Raw genomic sequence first — 24,623 nt, forward strand, 5'->3', positions numbered from 1 at the left:
TGGCAAAAATGTCTTTTGGCATATGGCATTTTCTTTAGTATATGGAAAAACGGTTTTGGCATACGACAATTTTTTTGTTATGGAATTGTTTTTTGTATGTGGCAAAATGGCTTTTGGTATATGGCAGTTTCTTTGGTATGTGGAAAAACGGCTTTTGGCATATGGCATTTTTTTTGTTATGGCATTTTTTTGCTATGTGGCAAAAAGCTGTGCTGAAAGCCATTTTGCCATATACCAAAAAACTGCCATATGCCAAAAGCCATTTTGCCATATGCAAAAAAATGCAATATACCAAAAGCCATTTTGCCATATACCAAAAAAAACTGCCATTTTCCCAAAAGCAATTTTGCTACATACAAAAAATCCCATAACAAAAAAATTGTCGCGTGCCAAAAGCCGTTCTTTCATATGCCAAAAAATCCATATGCCAAAAGCCATTTTGCCATATACAAAAAAGACATTGCTGAAAGCCATTTTTCTATGGAGGTAGATTTGTGTCTTTATTATTCAATCAAAAAAAAAGTTGCTTCAATCAAAAAAAAAGTTGCTTCAATCAAAATATATATTTTCAATCGAAGAAAACGTCACTTCAATCAAAAAAATGTTTTTGAATGTAAAAATAAATTTGAAACTCCCAAAAATATATTTGAAAACTATTTTTCTTTGATTGAAATTTTTTTTTTTGGATTTAAGTCAAGTTTTTTTTTTTTATTGAAACACCATTTTTGATTGAAGTCATGTCATTTTGCGTTTGGACCACATTTTGGCTAGGACATTTGTGTCTTTATTATTCAATCAAAAATTAAGTCGCTTCAAACAAACAAAAAAATATTTTCAAAAGAAAAATCACTTCAATCCAAAATTTTTAAAAATTCAATCGTAGAAAAAAAGGTTTGAATGTGAAAAAATATTTGAGACTCAGAAATTCGCATTTGAACACTTTATTTTTCATTGAAACCGTTTTCTTTGATTGAAGCAATCCTTTTTGTGTTCAAGCCATATTAGGGGTAGGACATTTGTGTCAAAATCATTCAATCGCAATAAAAGTTGCTTTAATCAAAAAACTATTTTTAATCCAAAAAAAAAATCATTTGCAAAAATATATATTTTTTGAAAATATATATTTTTTATTTGAAATATATATTTTTATTGAAGTATCACTTTTTTTTGAAAAGCAAAAAGTTTTAAACTCTTTTTTTTTTTTTTCAAAGTGGAAAAAGTTTTGAACACACTTTTTTTTTGAAGTGGGAAAAGTTTTGAAGGCACTTTTTTTTCGATTGAATCATTTTGACACAAAGATTCAACTTCAACTCTAGTTCCGGTGTGTTTGAGTGGCAGCTGATTGCACCAGTGGCATAAAAGTATGAAGCAAGAATAATGGCCATTGGCCACCAGGTCTCCATCCAGCCATCGGAGTCTCCTGGAGTCCAAGCCGAATATAGGGCAAAAAAAAGTGATACTTCAATAAAAATATATATATATTTCAAATAAAAAAAATATATTTTCAAAAAATATATATTTTTGCAAATGATTTTTTTTTTTAATTAAAAATAGTTTTTTGATTAAAGCAACTTTTATTGCGATTGAATGATTTTGACACAAATGTCCTATCCCTAATATGGCTTGAACACAACAAGGATTGCTTCAATCAAAGAAAACGGTTTCAATGAAAAATAAAGTGTTCAAATACGAATTTCTGAGTCTCAAATATTTTTCACATTCAAACCTTTTTTTCTACGATTGAATTTTTAAAAATTTTGGATTGAAGTGATTTTTCTTTTGAAAATATTTTTTTGTTTGTTTGAAGCGACTTAATTTTTGATTGAATAATAAAGACACAAATGTCCTAGCCAAAATGTGGTCCAAACGCAAAATGACATGACTTCAATCAAAAATGGTGTTTCAATTAAAAAAAACTTGACTTAAATCAAAAAAAAAAAAAATTCAATCAAAGAAAAATAGTTTTCAAATATATTTTTTTGAGTTTCAAATTTATTTTTGCATTCAAACACATTTTTTTTTTGATTGAAGAGACGTTTTCTTCGATTGAAAATATATATTTTGATTGAAGCCACTTTTTATTTGATTGAATCAACTTTTTTTTGATTGAATAATAAAGACACAAATCTACCTCCATATTTTTCCATATGCCATATACCACTTTCCGTTCTTGCCGTCACTCCAAAAAGTTGAAAGCCCTTTTTAGGTTCCATTCATTGATGCTTTCATAGACCACAAGGGGGAGCATTTGTAACACTGGTGGTACTCGTACCACGCTTTGATGACTAGTGTGGAATGTAACTTTCCATTTGATAAGAAAAATGGATATGCTCCAGCACCTCCCGCGACCCTCGTGAGGAATAAGCGGCATGGAAAATGAATGAATGAATGAATGGAAAATATAGCTTACAGCACCTGGTGTTCCACAACGGTCTCCCATCCGATGACTATCCAGGCCTGACCCTGCTTAGCTTCCGAGGTCAGGGGATCTCAATGTAGTCAAGCCGTCAACTGAAAACACGCACACATATTTCCTCGTTAAAGGGGGGGGAAAAAAAACAAGAATATGAGATCAACTAAGTGTTAAAACACGTATAAGTTCTTACTGTTGATCCTGACACAAAAGCAAACGCAGAACGATAGTGTCGCTCCTGTTGCCATGGAGACCAAAGCAGCCTTTTTTCCCCTCTACGAACAGGAAGAGGAAGGTCGTTATCCCGTTTTTCCCCGTTTTAGCATTAGCCACCGAGTTTTTCCAGCATGGACTTACCAGATGCTATCCGAAAACGTTTGGAGGACTTCTCTCGAAACTTCTTTGAGGACCCGAACGACCTGACCGCAAAGGAACGCTACACGTCGTCGACGCAAGGTTAACACGTGACCACATTATAGCTTTTGATCTTGCTAGCTAGCGCGGCGAATGGCGGGAAGACCAATGTTTTTCTTTGGGTTTTGTCAGGCAAGCCGGTTCTGTCCAGTTTGCCCCTCCAGATGTCCCTCTTCTTCAACATGTGCTTCTTCCCCCTGTGGTGCGTCACGGAGATTGTCATGTTGCAACTCAAAGTAAGTAATCGTCGAGTTGTTGGTTAACCCCTTTGCTACGAAATTACAACAACAAAAAAATCAACTGTCAGACCAAAACTAGGGTTTCCTTTCTTTTCATATTCAACAAATCATCCGGAAGTTACCTTCAAATAACCCCAATTCAACAGGAAATGACCAGTAAATGCCCCTAAATTCAACAGGGAGTGACCTGGAAATTTCCCAAATTAACAAGAGGTGAGACAATACCAAGAAGGAATGACTTATAAATGGCCCAAAATAAACAGGAAGTCACCAATAGATGCCTCAAATTAATAGCAAATGCCAAATTTAATAGGAAAGCGTCACTATCAACAGGAAGTGACCTGCAAATGCCCCGAAATCAACAGGAAGTGACCCGGATATCAACAGGAAGTGACCTATAAATGCCCCAAAATCAACAGGAAATGACCTTATATTAGCAGGAATTGACCTGGAAATGCCCCAAAATCAACATGAAGTGACTGAAAATCAACAAGAAATGATCTGAAATGCCCCAAAATGAACAGGAAGTGACCTAAAAATTCCCCAATATCAAAAGGAAGTGAGTCAATATAGGTGACCCAATATCAACAGCAAGTGACCCGGATATCAACAGGAAGTGACCTATAAACGCCCCAAAATCAACAGGAAATGACCTTATATTAGCAGGAAGCGACCTGTAAATGCCCCAAAATCAACAGGAAGTGACCCGTAAACGCTCCAAAATCAACAGGAAGTGACTGAAAATCAACACAAAATGATCTGAAATGCCCCAAAATGAACAGGAAGTGACCTAAAAATTCCCCAATATCAAAAGGAAGTGAGTCAATATCAGTGACCCGATATCAACAGGAAGTGACCCGGATATCAACAGGAAATGACCTATAAATGCCCCAAAATCAACAGGAAATGACCTTATATTGCAGGAAGTGACCTGTAAATGCGCCAAAATCAACAGGAAGTGACTGAAAATCAACAAGAAATGATCCGAAATGCCCCAAAATGAACAGGAAGTGACCTATAAATTCCCCAATATCAAAAGGAAGTGAGTCAATATCAGTGACCCGATATCAACAGGAAGTGACCCGGATATCAACAGGAAATGACCTATAAATGCCCCAATATCAACAGGAAATGACCTTATATTGCAGGAAGTGACCTGTAAATGCGCCAAAATCAACAGGAAGTGACTGAAAATCAACAAGAAATGATCCGAAATGCCCCAAAATGAACAGGAAGTGACCTAAAAATTCCTCAATATCAAAAGGAAGTGAGTCAATATCAGTGAACCGATATCAACAGGAAGTGACCGCTCCAAAATCAACAGGACATGACCTTATATTAGCAGGAAGTGACCTGTAAATGCCCCAACATCAACAGGAAGTGACCCGTAAATGCTCCAAAATCAACAGGAAGTGACTGAAAATCAACACGAAATGATCTGAAATATCCCAAAATGAACAGGAAGTGACCGAAAAATTCCCCAATATCAAAAGGAAGTGAGTCAATATCAGTGAACCGATATCAACAGGAAGTGACCCGGATATCAACAGGAAGTGACCTATAAATGCTCCAAAATCAACAGGACATGACCTTATATTAGCAGGAAGTGACCTGTAAATGCCCCAAAATCAACAGGAAGTGACCCGTAAATGCTCCAAAATCAACAGGAAGTGACTGAAAATCAACACGAAATGATCTGAAATATCCCAAAATGAACAGGAAGTGACCTAAAAATTCCCCAATATCAAAATGAAGTGGGTCAATATCAGTGAGCCGATATCAACAGGAAGTGACCCGGATAGCAACAGGAAGTGACCTATAAATGCTCCAAAATCAACAGGAAATGACCTTATATTAGCAGGAAGCAACCTGTAAATGCCCCAAAATGAACAGGAAGTGACTGAAAATCAACAAGAAATGATCTGAAATGCCCCAAAATGAACAGGAAGTGACCTAAAAATGCCCCAATATCAAAAGGAAGTGAGTCAATATCAGTGAGCCGATATCAACAGGAAGTGACCCATAAATGCTCCAAAAGCAACAGGAAGTGACTGAAAATCACAGGAAATGATCTGAAATGCCACAAAATTAACAGGAAGTGACAATATATAAACAGGAAGTGACCTGTAAATGCCCCAAAATAAAAAGGAAGTGACCTGTAAATGCTCAAAATCAACAGGAAGTGACCTGAAATGTCCCAAAATCAATAGCAAGTGAGTCAATATGAACAGGAAATGATATGTGAATGCCCTAAAATCAACAAGGATTAATCAATATAAAACTTTTTTTTTTCTCAAACAAATACAAGTAGTCAGATACCATATAAAGGATTAAATGGCATAAATTGTGTGTTTTTTGTTTTTGTTCTTTTGTAGTATTCTGCCTTGCCGGAATACTACAGGACGGTCCTGATTACCGTCCTCATTCTCATGACGCTGATTGAGACCATTCGACTTTACCTTGGCTATGTGGGGAACCTGCGAGAAGAGGTACAGTATTTGGCCGCCATTGATGGAGATGGATGTCCAATCCATTCCAGGACTGCCACAAACCATTATTTTCACAGGAGATTAATCACTTATTTGTACCACGAACTGACTCGTAATTACTTAAAATTAGAAAGAAAAATATATATATGTATGTATGCCGAAAAACACTTAGGTGACTTGGAGTTCCGCTCTGAGACCCTCAATTTGGCCAAATTTCAAAATTGTCCGATATGCATGTGTGATACCTCATTGGAAAGCTAAGTATGGCTACAGCCGGATTTTATGGGTGAAACATGGTAATATAACAAGGGTCGCGATGAAGAAATCATACATATCAAGGAGTGGTCGAGATTTTCTTTTTCATATAGTTACCCTTTTAAACATTTTTTTTTCATTTTTCTTTGTTTGGATCGATCATCTAATATATAGGAGAAAATGCGACAGTAACAAAAAAAAAAGTGACCTGACAAAATGCACGGATGTCAACAGGAAGTGAACAGCGAATTACCCGAAATGAACAGGAAGTGAACAGCAAATGACCCGAAATCAACAGGAAGTGACCCAAAAAATGTCCCGAAGTCAACAGGTAGTGACCCTGAACTTCCCCGAAATCATCATAAGTGTCCTGTATCAAAAGGAAGTGACCTAAAACTAACCTGATGTCAACAGGAAGTGACCCCAAATCAACAGGAAGTGACCTAAAAATGCCCCAAAATCAACAGGAAGTGACTTGTATCAAAGGGAAGTTACCTGAAAATAACCTGATATCAATAGGAAGTGACCTAAAAATGCCCTAAAATCCACAGGAAGTGACATTTAGCAAAAGGAAGTGACCTGAAAATAACTTAATATCAACAGGAAGTGACCCAATATCAACAGCAAGTGACCTAAAAAATGACCCAATATCGACAGGAAGTGGCCCGAAAATGACCAGATATAAATAGAAAGTGACCTGAAAAATACCCCGATGTCAACAGGAAGTGACCTGAAAAATGCCTCGATACCAACAGGATGTGACCTGAAAAATGACCCGATATCAACAAGAAATGGCCCGAAAATGACCCGATATCAACAGGAAGTGGCCCGAAAATGTCCTGAAATCAACAGTAAGTAGCCAAAAATGTCCCGAAATCAACAGGAAGTGACCCAAAAATGTCCCGAAATCAACAGGAAGTGACCCAAAAATGTCCCGAAATCAACAGGAAGTGACCCAAAAATGTCCCGAAATCAACAGGTAGTGACCCTGAACTTCCCCAAAATCATCAAACGTGACTTGTATCAAAAGGAAGTGACCTAAAAATAACCTGATGTCAACAGGAAGTGACCCAAAATCAACAGGAAGTGACCGAAAAATGCCCTAAAATCAACAGGAAGTGACTTGTATCAAAGGGAAGTTACCTGAAAATAACCTGATATCAATAGGAAGTGGCCCAAAATCAACAGGAAGTGACCTAAAAATGCCCCCAAATCCACAGGAAGTGACCTGATACCAACAGGAAGTGAACAGCAAATTACCCGTAGTCAACAAGAAGTGAACAGCGTATTACCTGAAGTGAACAGCAAATGACCCGAAATCAACAGGAAGTGACCCAAAAATGTCCCGAAATCAACAGGAAGTGACCCTTAACTTCGCTTAAATCATCATAAGTGACCTGTATCAAAAGGAAGTAACCTAAAACTTACTGATGTCAACAGGAAGTGACCCGAAATCAACAGGAAGTGACCTAAAAATGCCCCGAAATCAACAGGAAGTGACCTAAAAATGGCTTGAAATCAACAGGAAATGACCCGGAAATCAACAGGAAGTGACCCGAAAATGTCCCGATATCAACAGGAAGTGACCCGATATCAACAGGAAATGACCTAAAAAATACCCCAATACCAACAGGAAGTGACCTAATATCTACCAAAATTGACTGTCTTGAAATGAAAATGAGTCAGATGATCAAAAATTGTCGTTAGAGCTGTCGACGGCACTGAATTCTGTTTATTTGTAGATCGCAGAGTTAGCTGGATTTTGGCTGCTGAGCATCTTGCTGCAGTTGCCGCAAAGCCTCTTCCAACTTTTCAACGAAGGCATTCTCATCCAGCCGCTAGAGAGGGGAATTCACATTGTTTTGGTGCTTTTTATACTATGGCAAGTAAGTACTCGCTCGCTGGCTAGCATCTTCTTGCAAATCAGCCGACCGACATTTTCATTTCAACTCGCAGGGCGTCGCCGGCTTCGCCGCTCTCCGGAATTTGGTCCGACACACAGAGAGTCAATTCCATCTCCGCCAGTTTGACTAATACATCCAGATGTGTCGATCCCGTTATGTTATTTAACAAAATGTCTATTTTTGTAAAATTTTGATCTCGCTTTTGTGTGTGAATAAAACGTGCAATATGTACAATTTTTGTAGTGTTTATTACTTTGCGTTAAACACAGTTGTGTTTTTTAACAAAAACTTCCCAATCAAAACCATTGGCATTCAACTGCCCACGACAATCACGCGTATTGAAGTCAATTACATTGAGGGGAAGTAACCCAATATGAACAGGAAATGACCCTTGAGTGCCTCAAATGCAACAGGAGGTGACCCAAGAGGAACAGGAAGTGGCCCTAAAATCAATGTGACTTGATATCTACAGGAAGTGACCCTAGAACATCTCAAAATCAGCAGGAAGTGACACAATATGAACAGGAGGAAGTGACCCTGAAATGCCCATAATCAACAGGAAGTGACCCATTAGGAACAGAAAGTGGCCCTGAAATGTCCCAAAATCAACAGGAAGTGACACTTAAATTTCTCAAAATCAACAGGAAGCGACCCTTGAATGCCTCCAAATCAACAGCAAGTGACCCAATAGGAAGAGGAAATGACCCTGAAATTCCCCAAAATCAACAGGAAGTGACCCAATAAGAACAGGAAGTGACAAACTATGTCGAGGAAGTGAACCTGAAATACCCCCAAATAAAGGACCAGATATCTGCAGAAAGCGAATGCCTCGAACTCAACAGGAAGTGAACCTGAAATACCTCCAAAGCAATAGGATGTGACCAGATATCCACAGGAAGTGACCCTGGAATGCCTCAAAATCAACAGGAAGTGACCCAATAGGAACAGGAAGTGACCCTGAAATTCCCCAAAATCAATAAGTGACCCTCGAATGCCTCAAATTCAACAGGAAGCGACCCAATAAAACAGGAAGAAGTGGCCCTGAAATCTCTCAACAGGAAGTGACCCTGAAATGCCCCATAATCAAAAAGAAGTGACCCTATAGCTACAGGAAGTGACCCTGGAATGCTTTGAAATCAACAGGAAGTGACCCAATAAGAAAGGAAGTGGCCCTGAAATGTCCTAAAATCAATGTGACCCAATATCAACAGGAAGACAATTAAATGTCAAAAAATCAACAGAAAGTGACCCAGAAATGCTAGCCAAATCAACAGTAAGTGACACTTGAATCCCTTCCAAATTAACAGGAAGTGAACTAATATGAATAGGAAGTGACCCTGAAATTCCCCCAAATTTAAAAATAAGTGACCCTGGAATGCCTCTAAATCATCAGGAAATGACTAAACAGGAACAGGAAGTGACCAAATATGAACAGGAAGTGACCCTGAAATTCCCCAAATTATAAGAAGTGACCATGGAATGTCTCTAAATCAACAGGAAGTGGCCCAATAGGAACAGGAAGTGACCCAATTTGAACTGGAGGAAAAGAAGTGACCCAATATCTATAGGAACTGACCCTGGAATGCCTCAAAATCAAATGGGAAGTAACCCAATATGAACAGGAAGTGAACCCAAAATAAACAAAGTGATGCAATATCAACAGGAAGTGACCTCAAAATGCCCCAAAATCAACAGGAAGTGACCAAGTATGAACAGGAAGTGACCTCAAAATGCCCCCAAATCAACATGAAGTGACCCAATAACAACAGGAAGTGACCTCAAAATGCCCCAAAATCAACAGGAAGTAACCTCAAAATGCCCCAAAATAAACAGGAAGTGACCAAATATGAACAAGAAGTGACCTCAAAATGCCCCAAAATCAACTGGAAGTTATCAAATATGAATAGGAATTGAACCTGAAATGTTCCAAAATCAACAGGAAGTGACCCAATATCAACAGGAAGTGACCTCAAAATGCCCCAAAATCAACAGGAAATGACCAAATATGAATAGAAATTGAACCTGAAATGTTCCAAAATAAACAGGAAGTGTCACGAAATCAAGAGGAAGTGACCTCAAAATGCCCCAAAATCAACAGGAAGTGACCCAATATCAACAGGAAGTGACCTCAAAATGCCCCCAAATCAACAGGAAGTGACCAAATATGAACAGGAAGTTACCTCAAAATGCCCCCAAATCAACAGGAAGTGAACCTGAAATGTCCCAAAATCAACAGGAAGTGACCTCAAAATGCCCTAATATGAACGGGAAGTGACCTCAAATTCCCCAAAATCAACCAAATATGAACAGGAAGTGACCTCAAAATGCCCCAAAAACAACCAAATATGAACAGGAAGTGACCTCAAAATGCCTCATAATCAACAGGAAGTGACCCAATATCAAGAGAAAGTGACCTCAAAATGCCCCCAAAATGAACAGGAAGTGACCAAATATGAATAGAAATTGAACCTGAAATGTCCCAAAATAAACAGGAAGTGACCAAATATGAACAGGAAGTGACCTCAAAATGCCCTAAAATCAACAGGGAGTGACCCAATATCAACAGGAAGTGACTTAAAAATGCCCCAAAATCAACAGGAAGTGACATCAAAATGCCCCAAAATCAACAGGAAGTGACCAAATATCAACAGGAACTGAACCTGAAATGTCCTAAAATAAACAGGAAGTGACCAAATATGAACAGGAAGTGACCTCAAAATGCCCCCAAATCAACAGGAAGTAATCAAGTATGAATAGGAGTTGAACCTGAAATGTCCCAAAATAAACAGGAAGTGACCCGATATCAACAGGAAATGACCTCAAAATCCCCCAAAATCAATAGGAAGTGTACTAAATATCAACAGGAAGTGACCTCCAAATGCCCCCAAATCAAGATGAAGTGACCCAATAACAGAATTTGACCTCAAAATGCCCCAAAAATCAACAGGAAGTGACTGAAAATCAACAAGAAATGATCTGAAATGCCCCAAAATCAACAGGGAGTGACCCAATATCAACAGGAAGTGACCTCAAAATGCCCCAAAATCAACAGGAGGTGAACCTGAAATGTCCCAAAATCAACAAGAAGTGACCAAATATGAACAGGAAGTGACCTCAAAATGCCCTAATATGAACAGGAAGTGACCTCAAAATTCCCCAAAATCAACCAAATATGAACAGGAAGTGACCTCAAAATGCCCCAAAATCAACAGGAAGTGATCAAATTATGAACAAGAAGTGACCTCCAAACGCACCGAATCAACATGAAGTGAGCCAAAAACAACAGGAAGTAACCTCAAAATGCCCCAAAATAAACAGGAAGTGACCAAATATCTACAGTAAGTCTGAGATCCCTCAAAATTAACTGGAAGTGACCCGATGTAGCAACCATCACAGCAAAGCTACCATTGCAAGTTTTTTTTAGTTTTTTTTTATGTTGAAAACAAAAGTGAAATAAATATTAAAATGTAAATGTTGAAATGAAATTTTGAAACAAAACCTTGAAATATAAAAAGAATAATACTGAAATGATACCATATTTTAATGTCCTTTATTTTGTATTTTGGGACTCCTGCTCCCGGTTTCCTTCCTGTGGCTGACACTGCCAAAACCAAGGAGTTCAACACCAAAAGTTTCAATACTCTTGTCTGAACTGGAGCGCTGACATGCTTCATTTCAAAGCTGGCGTGACGATGATGATAATGATGATTATCCCGGCCGGTCACCTATGTTGCCACTCTGCGGATGTGGAGCGCTTTACCACAGGGGGCAAAACAGTCTTTGCGCCTTTGTCTTCTGTTGGCAGAACACTCAGTCTGAAAATGAAAAGAAAAGGTCCTTATTTCAGAATCAGTTTTAGAGGTGTGACAATATATCACTATATTTTGTAGCCCATTAGTTAGAATACGTTAGCTCACTGGCTACTAATGACTGTGCTAGACATCCAATTCATTTTGACTGGATTGGGGTGACTTTGGGTTCTTCCTTTGGGTTTCTGCAAAGGAAGTGACTCAAGAATGTCCCCAAACTAATAGGAAGTGACACAAAATAAAGAAACCGACCCAGAAAAACACTAAAATAACCAGAAGGACACCCAGAAATGCCCCAAAATCAACAGAAGGTGATACAAAATGAACAGAAAGTGACCCAATATAAACAAGTGACCCAGAAATACCCTAAAATAACCAGGAAGTCACCCAGAAATGACCCAAAACAAATAGGAAGTGACCCAAAATGAACAGGAAGTAAGTCAATGTAAACAGGTAACCCAGAAATATCCTAACATAACCAGGAAGTTACCCAGAAATGCCCTACTATGAACAGGAAGTTACCCTAAATGAACAGGAAGCAACCTGTAAATGCCTTGAAATGAACAGGAAGTGACCCAAAACAAAACAGGAGGTAAAACAAAATAAAGAACTGACCCTGATTTACCCTAAAATAACCAGGAAGTGACCCAGAAATTCCCCAAAACAAATAGTAAGTGACCCAAAATGATCAGTAAGTGACTCAATATAAACAAGCGACCCAGAAATACCTTAACACAACCAGGATGTTACCCAGAAATGCCCTAATATGAACAGGAAGTGACCCAAAATAAACAGGAAGTAAAACAAAATAAAGAACTGACCCTGATTTGCCCAAAAATAACCAGGAAGTGACCCAGAAATGCACCAAAAGGAACAGGAAGTGACGCAGAATGAACAGGAAGTGACCTAGTAAAAACAAGTGACCGAGAGACCCTACAATAATCAGGAAGTTACCCAGAAATGCCCTAATATGAACAGCAAGTGACCCAAAATGATTCGGAAGCAATTTGTAAATGCCCTAAAATGAACAGGAAGTGACCCAAAATGAACAGGAAGTGACATAAAATAAAGAACTGACCCAGAAACACCCTAAAATAACCAGGAAGTGACTGAGAAATGCCCCAAAATGAACAGGAAGTGACACAAAATGAACAGGAAGTGGCCTCATATAAACAAGTGACCCAGAATACCTTCAACTAACCAGGACGTTACCCAGAAATCCCCCCCAAAAAACAGTAAGTGACCCAAAATAAACAAGATTTAACCTGTAAATGCCCTAAAATGAACAGGAACTTACCTTACATCAACAGGAAGTGACATAAAATAAAGAAGTGACCCAGAAACACCCTAAAATAACCACGAAGTGAACGAGAAATGCCCCAAAATGAACAGGAAGCAACTTGTAAATGCCCCAAAATGAACAGGAAGTGACCCAAAATAAACAGGAAGTAAAACAAAATAAAGAACTGACCCTGATTTGCCCAAAAATAACCAGGAAGTGACCCAGAAATGCCCCAAAATGAACAGGAAGTGACCTAGTATAAACAAGGGACCAAGAATACCCTAAAATAATCAGGAAGTTACCCAGAAATGCCCTAATATGAACAGCAAGTGACCCAAAATGATCAGGAAGCAATTTGTAAATGCCCTAAAATGAACAGGAAGTGACCCAAAATAAAGAGGAAGTGACATAAAATAAAGAACTGACCCAGAAACACCCTAAAATAACCAGGAAGTGACTGAGAAATGCCCCAAAATGAACAGGAAGTGACACAAAATGAACAGGAAGTGGCCTCATATAAACAAGTGACCCAGAATACCCTCAACTAACCAGGACGTTACCCAGAAATCCCCCCAAAAAAACTGTAAGTGACCCAAAATAAACAAGATTTAACCTGTAAATGCCCTAAAATGAACAGGAACTTACCTTACATCAACAGGAAGTGACATAAAATAAAGAAGTGACCCAGAAACACCCTAAAATAACCACGAAGTGACCGAGAAATGCCCCAAAATGAACAGGAAGCAACTTGCAAATGCCCTAAAATGAACAGGAAGTGATCCAAAATAAACAGGAAGTAAAACAAAATAAAGAACTGACCCTGATTTGCTCAAAAATAACCAGGAAGTGACCCAGAAATGCCCCAAAATGAACAGGAAGTGACACAGAATGAACAGGAAGTGACCTAGTATAAACAAGGGACCAAGAATATCCTAAAATAACCAGGAAGTTACCACGAAACGCCCTAATATGAACAGGAAGTGACCCAAAATCAACAGGAAGCAATTTGTAAATGCCCTAATATGAACAGGAAGTGACCCAAAATAAACAGTAAGTGGCACAAAATAAAGAACAGACCCAGAAATGCCCAAAAATGAACAGGAAGTGACACAAAATGAACAGGAAGTGACCTCATATAAACAAGTGACCCAGAATACCCTCAACTAACCAGGACGTTACCCAGAAATCCCCCCAAGAAAACAGTAAGTGACCCAAAATAAAGAACTGACCCAGAAACACCCTAAAATAACCAGGAAGTGACCAAGAAATGCCCCAAAATGAACAGGAAGTGACCTAATATAAACAAGTGACCCAGAATACCCTAAAATAACCAAGAAGTTATCGAGAAACCCCCCAAAACAAACAGGAAGTGACCTAAAATGAACAGGAAGCAACCTGTAAATGCCCTAAAATGAACAGGAAGTGACCTAAAATAAACAGGAATCCATCCATCCATCCATCCATCCATCCATCCATCCATCCATCCATCCATCCATCCATCCATCCATCCATCCATCATCTGCCCCTTAATCTGGGGTCGGGTTGCGAGGGCAGCAGCTTTAACATGGAAGCGCAGACTTCCTTCTCCCCAGCCAATTCAGCCAGCTCTTCTTGGGGGATCCCAAGGCGTTCCTAGGCCAGCCGGGAGACAGTCTCCTCAGCGTGTCCTGGGTCAGCCCCGCAGCCTCCTCCCCGTGGTACAAGCTCAGAACACCTCACCAGGAAGGCACCCCGGAGGCATCCTCTAATCAGATGCCCGAGCCACCTCTTCTGGTTCCTCTCGATATAGAGGAGCAGCGGCTCTACTCCAAGCCCTTCCTGGATGACCGAGCTTCTCACCTTATCTCCATACAGGAGAGCCCAGACACCCTACGGAGGAAACTCATTTCGGCCTCTTGTATCCAGGATCTTGTTCTTTCAGTTACGACGCACAGCTCGTGACCATACGTAAGGGTAGGAATGTAAATCGACCGGTCATCACCACGACGGACCGATGCAGAGTCCGCATCACTGCAGACCCAGCACCGATCCGCCTGTCGATCTCCCGTTCCATTATCCCGTGAACAAGACCCTGAGATACTTGAACTCCTCAACTTGGAGAAGGACCTCATCCCTGCCCCGGAGAGGGCATTCAACCTTTTCCCGACTGAGGACCATCGTCTCGGATTTAGAGGTGCTGATTCTCATCCTGACTGCTTCACCCTCGGCTGAGAACCGCTCCAGTGAGAGCTGAAAGTCACGGCCCGATGAAGCCAACAACACCAAATCATCCGCAAAAAGCAGCGATGCAATATTGAGGCCACCAAATCGGACCCCCTCAACGCCTTGGCTGCGCCTAGATATTCTGTTCATAAAAGTTATGAACAAAACCAGTGACATAGGGCAGCCTTGGCTAAGTCAAACCCTCACTGGAAACGGATCCGACTTACAACCGGCTACACGGACCAAACTCTGACACCGGTCATACAGGGACCGGATCCAGTGTATCCGGAATTTCGGTACCCCATACTCCCGGAGCACCCCCCCACAGGACTCCCCGGGGGACATAGTCGAACGCCTTCTCCAAGTCCACAAAACACTTGTAGACTAGTTGGGCGAACTCCCATGACCCCCCGAGAACCCTGCTGAGGGTATACAGCTGACCAATATTCTTCAGCCCGGACGAAAACCACTCTGCTCCTCTTGAATCAGAGATTCGACTTCCTGCCGGACCCTCCTTTCCAGTACCCCTGCGTAGTCCTTCCCAGTAAGGCCAAGCAGTGTGATCCCCCTATAGTTGGAACACACCCTCCGGTCCCCCATTTTAAAAAGAGGGACCATAACCACCGTCTGCCAATCCAGAGGCACTGTCCCCAATGTCCATGCGACGTTGCAAAGACGTGTCAACCAAGACAACCCCACAACATCCAAAGCCTTTAGAAACTCTGGGCGGATCTCATCCACCCCTGAGGCTCTGCCACCGAGGAGCTTTTTAACCACCTCGTTGACTTCAACACCAGAGATAAGAGGACCCGCCCTGGAGTCTCCAGGTTCTGCTTCCTCATGGAAAGGCGCGTTGGTGGAATTGAGGAGGTCTTCAAAGTATTCAGCCCACCGACTCTCAACATACCAAGTCGAGGTCAGCAGCGCCCCATCCACACTGTACACCGTGTTGGTGGTGCACTGCTTTCCTCTCCTGAGATGCCTGATGGTGGACCAGAATTTCTTTGAAGCCGTCCGGAAGTAGTTCTCCATGGCCTCACCGAACTCCTCCCATGCCCGGGTTTTCCCCCACAGGATTCCCCGGGGAACACGGTCGAACGTCTTCTCCAAGTTCACAAAACAATTGTAAACTGGTTGGGCAAACTCCCATGACACCCGAGAACCTTGCTGAGAGTATAGAGCTGACCAATATTCTTCGGCCCGGACGAAAACAACACTGCTCCTCTTGAATCCGAGATTAGACTCCGCAACGGATCCTCCTCTCCACTGCCCCTGAGTAGACTTTCCCAGGGAGGCTGAGGAGTGTGATCCCCCTATAGTTGGAACACACCCTCCGGTCCCCCTTTTTAAAAAGAGGGACCACCACATACATTGGGGAGAACAAGTATTTGATACACTGCCAATGGGTTTTCCCATTTCCCATTGTCAGTGTATCAAATACTTGTTCTCCCCACTGTAGGTCTGCCAATCCAGAGGCACTGTCCTCGATGTCCACGCGATGTTGCAGAGGCGTGTCAACCAAGACAACCCCACAACATCCAGAGCCTTTAGAAACTCTGGGCGGATCTCATCCACCCCCGAGGCTCTGCCACCGAGGAGCTTTTGAACCACCTCGTTGACTTCAACCCCAGAGATAGGAGGAGCCGCCTTGGAGTCTCACGGTTCTGCTTCCTCATGGGAAGGCATGTCGGTGGAATTGAGGAGGTCTTCAAAGTATTCGCCCCACCGACTCACAACATACCAAGTCGAAGTCAGCAGCGCCCCATCCACACTATACACCGTGTTGGTGGTGCACTGCTTTCCTCTCCTGAGACACCTGATGGTGGACCAGAATTTCTTTGAAGCCGTCCGGAAGTCGTTCTCCATGGCCTCACCGAACTCCTCCCATGCCCAGGTTTTCGCCTCAGTGACCACCCGAGCCACGTGCCGCTTGGCAAGCTGGTACCCATCAGCTGCCTCTGGAGTCCCGCAGGGCAAAAGGTGCGAAAGGGCTCCTTCAGCTTGACGGCATCCCTCACCGATGGTGTCCACCAGCGAGTTCTGGGATTGCTGCCATGAGAGGCACCGACCACCTTACGGCCGCAGCTTCGGTCAGCCGCCTCAGCGATAGAGGCGCGAAAAATGGTCCATTCGGACTCAACGTCTCCCGCCTCTCCCCGGACATGGTAGAAGTTCTGCCGGAGATGGAAGTTGGAACTCCTCCGGACAGGGGACTCTGCCAGGCGTTCCCAGCAAACCAACACAAAACGTTTGGGTCCTGCATCATCCCCCACCATCGAAGCAAACTTTTTTTGAATAATTTGGGAAACTTGTCATTTTTACCTATGTCCTTGCGGCTCCGTGTACCTGATTACAGGCATTAAAAAATGCGGGTGTGACATGGGCTTCTTCCCGCAGATTTCCGAGAGAAGATCTCGACGGTTAATCTCTCGAAACGGTAGATGTTTCAGCAACGCCACTGAAAACCAAATACGACAAGGCTCTTAAGACAGCTCTTGAGAACCAATAGTTTGCTTCCATTTGGGGGCGCCACCTTCGGAAAAATGCCCGTGGCTGCTCCCTTCCCATCTATTGTTGTTGGACGATTCCGTGGGAACGCTGGTCTGATCTTGGGGGGCGTAGTAACGGTTGGGCGCCACGTAGGGAATCCGCTCTCTTTGACCGTCGTGTCCGTTGACCATGTTTGACGAGTGCTGCCTCGGGGGAATCAGGTCAAACGTGGGACGCTGGGAACTGCCAGGTAATAAGAAAAACATGTATTTGTCAAGTTGACTGGATAGCCTGAAACTCATTTGGATGGTTTTACCTTGCGGAGGAGGTGGTGGTAGGGGTGGTGACGGGCAACGGGCCTGGAAAAAGGGAAACATCGCATTACAGTCCTATTGACGTCCAATTTTATTGATTGTCTGTGGCAGCCAATGAGTTAATCTTATCTATAAACCTTCACTTGACTGTACAGAAGTCTTAGCCATGCTACATCCATCCCAATGAAAAAAAATTAGTTTTTTTCCCCCCTCATCCACCCTGTTGTTTTCCCGTTTGCACCTAAGAAATGAGGGTGTCCATAAAAAAAATAACAAATCAAAACACGTCCATGGAACTGAAAGTAAGGTTATGGTAAGAAAACAATTCTAATTCCAAACTTTTTTGTTTCCCTCATCCACTCTCTTGGTTTCCCTTTTCCACCTTAATAAATGGATGGCACATGCAAATAATAGTTTGGGGGTTTTTTGTATCCCCTTGCTCAGCATTTTGTTTCCCTTTTGCACAGAAACACAGGGGGTTCAAAAAATATTGTTGTTTTCCCTTTTGTACCTAAGAAATTAAGGTGTCCAAGAACAACAACGACAAAATCATGTAAAAACACATTGGTGGAACTGAAGGTAAGGTTAAGGTAAGATTTTTTTTTTTTCTAATTACAAACTGTTGTTTTCCCTCATCCACCCTCTTGGTTTCCCTTTTCCACCTAGAAAAAATTGCATGGCACATTCAAATAATGTTATTTTTTACTATCCCCTTGTTCACCCTTTAGTTTCCTTTTTGCACCTAAGTAACACAGGGGGCTCAAAAAATTGTTGTTTTTCCTTTTGTACCTAAGAAATGAGAGCGTCCAAAACAAAACAAAACAAAACAAAAATCATGTAAAAACACGTCCATGGAACTGAATATATTGTTGTTTTCCCTTTTGTACCTAAGAAATTAAGGTGTCCAAGAACAACAACAACAAAATCATGTAAAAACACATTAGTGGAACTGAAGGTAAGCTTAAAGTAAAAAAAAATTCTAATTCAAAACTTTTTTTTTTTCCTAAACCACCCTCTTGGTTTCCCTTTTCCACCTTTAAAATTGGATGGCACATACAAATAAGTTTTTTTCCCCTTTTCTTCACCCTTTTGTTCCCCTTTTGCACCTTTTTCCCTCATCCACTCTCTTGGTTTCCCCTTTCCACCTAAAAAAATAGATGGCCCATCCAAATACTGTTTTTTTTTCCCTTCGTTCACCCTTTTGTTCCACTTTTGCACCTAAGGAAACACATGGGACTAAAAAAAAAAAAAAAATGGTTGTTTTGTTTTCCCTTTTGTACCTAAGAAATCCACAATAACAATCACATCCATTGAACTGAAGGTACAGTTAAGGTGAGTTTTTTCTAATTCCCAACTGCCCCACCCCAATCCACCCTCTTAGTTTGCTTTTGCCACCTAAAAAATTGGATGGCACATCCAAATAATGTTTTTTTTCCCCTTGTTCACCCTTTTGCATCCCTTCTGCACCCAAGGAAAAACAGGGAGCTAAAAAAAAAAAAAAGATGTAAATGCATGTCTTTGGAAATAAATGAGGTAAGATATATTTTCTAATCTCAACCTGTTTGCTTTTTCTTTTGTCCACCCTCTGGGTTTCCCGATTCCACCCAAAAAAAAGAAAGGATGGTTAACAAAAGACATAAAAACACTGATTGCATGAGATGAGGGTTTTTTTTCCTCTGTAATTCCAAACTGTATCGTGTTTTCCCCTCACTCACCGTTCTGTTTCCCTTTTCCACCAAAAAAATTGGGCTGTCCAAAAATATTAAATATGTAAAAACATATTTTTATATTGAATAGGTTAAAAAAATAAAAAATAAAATAAAAAATCTAATTCCACACTTCTAACCTTCCTCTTTTCCTTTTCTAAAAAATTAATTAAAATAAATAAACCTAGATAAGAAATCAATACAAATAAAATCAAACAATAAAATAAAATGAAAAAGTTAAAATATTTAAAAAAAAATATATATATATAAATAATAAATTAAATATTTAAATTTTAAAAAAAACAATATAATGAATAAAATTGAAAAAGTAGAAATATAAAAAATGCATTAAAAATAGAAATGAATAAAAATAAAAAACAATAAAAAATAAAGTGCATAAATTAAAAAGCAAAAATATAAATACAAAATATAAATATATGATTAAAATAAATAATAAATAAATAAAATAGAATAAAATAAAAATGAAAAGTAGAAATATAAAAAAAATACATAAAAGAAAAACAATTAAAAAAATGTAAAAATAAAATTTAAATAAAAGGTAAAAATATAAATATATAAATATTCAATGAAATAAATAATAAATTCAAAAAAATAAAATGCAACATTAAAACTAAAAATGAAAAATTTGAAATACAAAAAAATAAAATAAAAAAAATAAAACAATAAAAATAAAAAAACAAATAAATATACACTTATTAAATAAAAGAAATAATACAAATACAACAATACAATAAAAATAAAAAAGTAGAAATGTAAAAAACACCAAAACATAAAAAATAAATAAAAATATTGATAAATTAATAATAAGTAAAACATATACAGTATATAATAACTATATATTAACACTTACGAGGGACACAATTCTGCTGATGATGATGCTGTTGCGGCTGAGGTTGCGGTAGCGGCTGGGGCAACAGCGGCGACTCGTCCTGAAGATGGTCAAGACCAAATTGCTCGTGATGAAGATGATGGTTAAAATACTGGTGCTGCTTGAGCGGGGGCTGCTGCTGCTGCTGCTGCAGTTGCTGCTGCTGTTGCTGCTGCAGTTGGCGATGCAGGAGGTTATAGCGGTTGTGTCGGTAGTAACGTTGCTGAAGATGCGGATGCGTATAAAAATGCTGGTGCTGCTGAAGCTGGTGATGATGGAGCTGCTGCAGCTGCTGCTGGGCCTTGGGGTGCAACTTGGGAGGTCGTTGAAGGAGAGCGCTCAAGTGCAGCAGCTTGGACGTGTAGCTCCAATGGGATCGGTCTTCTTGCTCTGCCAAAGCGCACAAAAGACACTTGACGCTGCCAAATTCAAAGCACCTCTGTGACATTTGAGCATTCCTCTTAAGCAAACACTGCAAATTTAAGTTCAGGTAAATTCAATGATCAATTCATGGTAAAATTCCGTTGTAAATATCCGTAAATATCGGACTTGTGTGACCTCACTGCATTCGCGTTGGCAAAAAGACGCACCTCTTGGAGGCAACAGGTTCGAACCGGGTCTCTTCTTGCGGCGCGCGTCCACGTCTGTCCTGGCGTCTTCTCGGCAGTCTTCCTAAGACACATTCATCTTAACTCTTTCAGTGTCTCGATAATCCTTCAGCCGAGACTTGAAATGAGTTTATCGCTAATAGACGTCCAATCAGGAGGATTTAACATGAGCATTCACAGCCAGTCTTCCCGGTTTTGGCCACATTTACAGGTCACACCCTGTTGATTTGGAATCACTTCCTGTTCCTTTTGGGTCGCTTCCTTTTCAGTCATTAAACATCAATGGGAAACGCGACAAAAATGCAACAAAATCAACAGGAAGTGACAGAAAATTAACAGGAAATTTTCATTCACCACCACACTCACATTTATTTTTATATCTTTATATTAGGGCTGTCAAAATTATCGCGTTAACGGGCGGTGATTTATTTTTTTAAATTAATCACGTTAAAATATTTGACGCAATTAACACACATGCCCCGCTCAAACAGATTAAAATGACAACACAGTGCAATGCCAACTTGTTACTTGTGTTTTTTGGAGTTTTGTCGCCCTCTGCTGGCGGTTGGGTGCGACTGATTTTATGGGCTTAAGCACCCATGAGCATTGTGTAATTATTGACATCAACAATGGCGGCCTACTAGTTTATTTTTTTGATTGAAAATTTGACAAATTTTATTAAAACGAAAACATTAAGAGGGGTTTTAATATCAAATTTCTATAACTTGTACTAACATTTATCTTTTAAGAACTACAAGTCTTTCTATCCATGGATCGCTTAAACAGAATGTTAAAAATGTTAATGCCATCTTGTTGATTTATTGTTATGATAAAGAAATACAGTACTTATGTACCGTGTGTTGAATGTATATATCCATCTTGTGTCTTATCTTTCCATTCCAACAATAATTTACAGAAAAATATGGCATATTTTATAGATGGTTTGAATTGCGATTAATTACGATCAATTCATTTTTAAGCTGTGATTAACTCAATTAAAAATTTTAATAATTTGACAGCCCTACTTTATATTAAAGAGGGTAAAGTTATCACTTCTTTAACGATTTCAATATTGTATTATTAATTATTTTTTATGTTTTTAGGAATATAGGAAAAATGTAAGTATTTATTTGAATCTTTTTATTCATGCCTTTTTTCAATAATGAAACAAAAAAAAAAAACTAAAGTGTGACTGATTAAAAATGATATTTTAAACCTAAAAATATATTTTCATACTGTTTAAAAAAATTGGGAAAAATACTTCAATTCATTTACTGACTTAAATATTCAATTATTTATTTATTTATTTTTTTTTTTTTTTAAAAAGGCCTTAGTAGTATATATATTATTTTTCATGAAAATAAACATAATATGTGATCTATTTTAAATTTGTGTTTTTTCTAGTTTCAATAAAAAAATACTTTGGAATTATTTTTTTTTAGCAAAAAAAAGTTCTACTTGAAAAGATTAGAGAGGCCTGTAACTGTCAACATGGGTAAACTTCAACCATGAGAGACAGAATGTGGGGAAAAAAAACAGAAAATCACACTGTTTGATTTTTAAAGAATTGATTTCCAAATTAGAGTGGAAAATAAGTATTTGGTCACCTACAAACGAGCAAGATTTCTGGCTGTCAAAGAGGTCTAACTTCTTCTAACGAGGTCTAACTAGGCTCCACCTGTATTAATGGCACCTGTTTTAACTCATTATCGGTATAAAAGACACCTGTCCACAACCTCAGTCAGTCACACTCCAAACTCCACTATGGCCAAGCCCAAAGAGCTGTCGAAGGACACCAGAGACAAAATTGTAGACCCGCACCAGGCTGGGAAGACTGAATCTGCAATAGGTAAAACACTCGGTGTAAAGAAATCAACTGTGGGAGCAATTATTAGAAAATGGAAGACTGATAATCTCCCTCAATCTGGGACTCCATGTAAGATCTCACCCCGTGGCTTCAAAATGATAACAAGAACGGTGAGCAAAAATCCCAGAACCACACGGGGGGGGGGGGCTAGTGAGTGACATACAGAGAGCTGGGACCACAGTAACAAAGGCTACTATCAGTAACACAATGCGCCGCCAGGGACTCAAATCCTGCACTGCCAGACGTGTCCCCCTGCTGAAGAAAGTACACGTCCAGGCCCGTCTGCAGTTCGCTAGAGAGCATTTGGATGATCCAGAAGAGGACTGGGAGAATGTGTTATGGTCAGATGAAACCAAAATAGAACCTTTTGGTAAAAACACAGGGTCTCGTGTTTGGAGGAGAAAGAATACTGAATTGCATCCGAAGAACACCATACCCACTGTGAAGCATGGGGGTGGAAACATCATGCTTTGGGGCTGTTTTTCTTCAAAGGGACCAGGACGACTGATCTGTATAAAGGAAAGAATGAATGGGGCCACGTATCGAGAGATTTTGAGCGAAAATCTCCTTCCGTCAGCAAGGGCATTGAAGATTAGATGTGGCTGGGTCTTTCGGCATGACAATGATCCCAAACACACAGCCGGCGCAACAAAGGAGTGGCTTCGTAAGAAGCATTTCAAGGTCCTGGAGTGGCCTAGCCAGTCTCCAGATCTCAACTCCATAGAAAATCTTTGGAGGGAGTTGAAAGTCCGTGTTGCCCAACAACAGCCCCAAAACATCACTGCTCTAAAGGAGATCTGCATGAAAGAATGGGGCAAAATACCAGCGACGGTGTGTGAAAAGCTTGTTACAGAAAACGTTTGGCCTCCGTTATTGCCAACAAAGGGTACATAACAACGTATTGAGATGAACTTTTGGTATTGACCAAATACTTATTTCCCACTATGATTTGCAAATAAATTCTTTAAAAATCAATTTTCTGTTTTTTTTTTTCCACATTCTGTCTCTCATGGTTGAGGTTTCCCCATGTTGACAATTACAGGCCTCTCTAATATTTTCAAGTGAGAGAACTTGCACAATTAGTGGTTGACTAAATACTTATTTGCCCCACTGTATATAAAGTTATATTGTATTCTATATACTGTCTACTTCTGTTTCAATATTCTATTATATATTCTTAATATTAAAAAGAAAAATAAGAAAAAAATGCTATAAATTTTCACTTTAAATGTTTTTAATCTCGTTTTTTTTTCCCTCCAAAATTTCAACTGGGTTGGACCTCTCAATGGCAGCCGAATTTGCGGATTACCTGAAAGCCTTCCCATAGGCTGACGTGACTGATCCCACCGTTCACCGGATTCCTGGCTGGGCTGACGCTTTTTCTCTCTGGGATATTCACCTTGACAGAAAATATGAATATAAATATTCATGAAAATAGATTGATTGACATGATCCTCCAATATGTTCCACCTGCCCATTTCTCTTGTGTTGTGGAAGCGGCCTTTCTGGGTTGACTCTTTCAGTCGGGAAGTCCGGCTCCTGAAAACAGCAATATTTCAGCACTTTAATTTTAATTGTTCAATTGTATTTGTTTTTATTTTGTAAGTAGTAAAATCTATCATTTTTGGGGAGCAATACAATGGCAAGAGAGGTGATTCTGCAACCATTTTTGATATTACATGAATGAAAAACCCAAATTTAAAAAAAAGAAAAAGAAAAAAATCCTAGAATTGCCCCAAAAT

The 24,623-nt window shown here is 39.7% G+C and overlaps 3 protein-coding genes across 9 annotated transcripts in view; 1 reads left to right on the forward strand and 2 right to left on the reverse strand.

Moving 5' to 3' along the window:
* ccdc34 (coiled-coil domain containing 34) overlaps positions 1-3,161 on the reverse strand; it is a 45,661-nt gene extending 42,500 nt beyond the window's left edge. The window contains exons 1-3 of one of the 2 annotated variants that reach the window (XM_057836206.1): positions 2,771-3,161; positions 2,607-2,688; positions 2,416-2,511 (exon numbers count right to left, since the gene is read on the reverse strand). In XM_057836206.1, coding sequence (XP_057692189.1) covers positions 2,416-2,440 — 25 coding nt within the window. In that variant the 5' untranslated portion in view covers positions 2,441-2,511; positions 2,607-2,688; positions 2,771-3,161. Of the gene's footprint in view, positions 1-2,410; positions 2,512-2,606; positions 2,689-2,770 lie in introns of both variants that reach the window. The other variant, XM_057836207.1, reaches the window with a different exon arrangement.
* tmem17 (transmembrane protein 17) lies at positions 2,510-7,940 on the forward strand. The gene is made up of 5 exons (XM_057836209.1): positions 2,510-2,869; positions 2,960-3,063; positions 5,442-5,555; positions 7,553-7,696; positions 7,767-7,940. The coding sequence occupies exons 1-5, from the start codon at positions 2,761-2,763 to the stop codon at positions 7,842-7,844; spliced, it is 549 nt and encodes a 182-aa protein (XP_057692192.1). The 5' UTR covers positions 2,510-2,760; the 3' UTR covers positions 7,845-7,940.
* Positions 7,941-10,653: 2,713 nt separating this feature from the next.
* Positions 10,654-24,623, reverse strand: part of agbl2 (AGBL carboxypeptidase 2) — a 36,279-nt gene continuing 22,309 nt past the window's right edge. For all 6 annotated transcript variants that reach the window (XM_057837954.1, XM_057837952.1, XM_057837951.1 and 3 more), the window contains 8 exons: positions 24,352-24,420; positions 24,191-24,280; positions 20,997-21,078; positions 20,389-20,796; positions 17,814-17,856; positions 17,541-17,740; positions 17,330-17,465; positions 10,654-11,529 (listed from right to left, as the gene is read on the reverse strand). In XM_057837954.1, the coding sequence (XP_057693937.1) occupies positions 11,436-11,529; positions 17,330-17,465; positions 17,541-17,740; positions 17,814-17,856; positions 20,389-20,796; positions 20,997-21,078; positions 24,191-24,280; positions 24,352-24,420 (1,122 nt within the window). In that variant the 3' untranslated portion in view covers positions 10,654-11,435. The remainder of the gene's footprint in view (positions 11,530-17,329; positions 17,466-17,540; positions 17,741-17,813; positions 17,857-20,388; positions 20,797-20,996; positions 21,079-24,190; positions 24,281-24,351; positions 24,421-24,623) is intronic.

Source organism: Corythoichthys intestinalis, chromosome 5 (genome assembly GCF_030265065.1).
Source record: "Corythoichthys intestinalis isolate RoL2023-P3 chromosome 5, ASM3026506v1, whole genome shotgun sequence".
Classification (NCBI taxonomy): Eukaryota; Metazoa; Chordata; class Actinopteri; order Syngnathiformes; family Syngnathidae; genus Corythoichthys; species Corythoichthys intestinalis.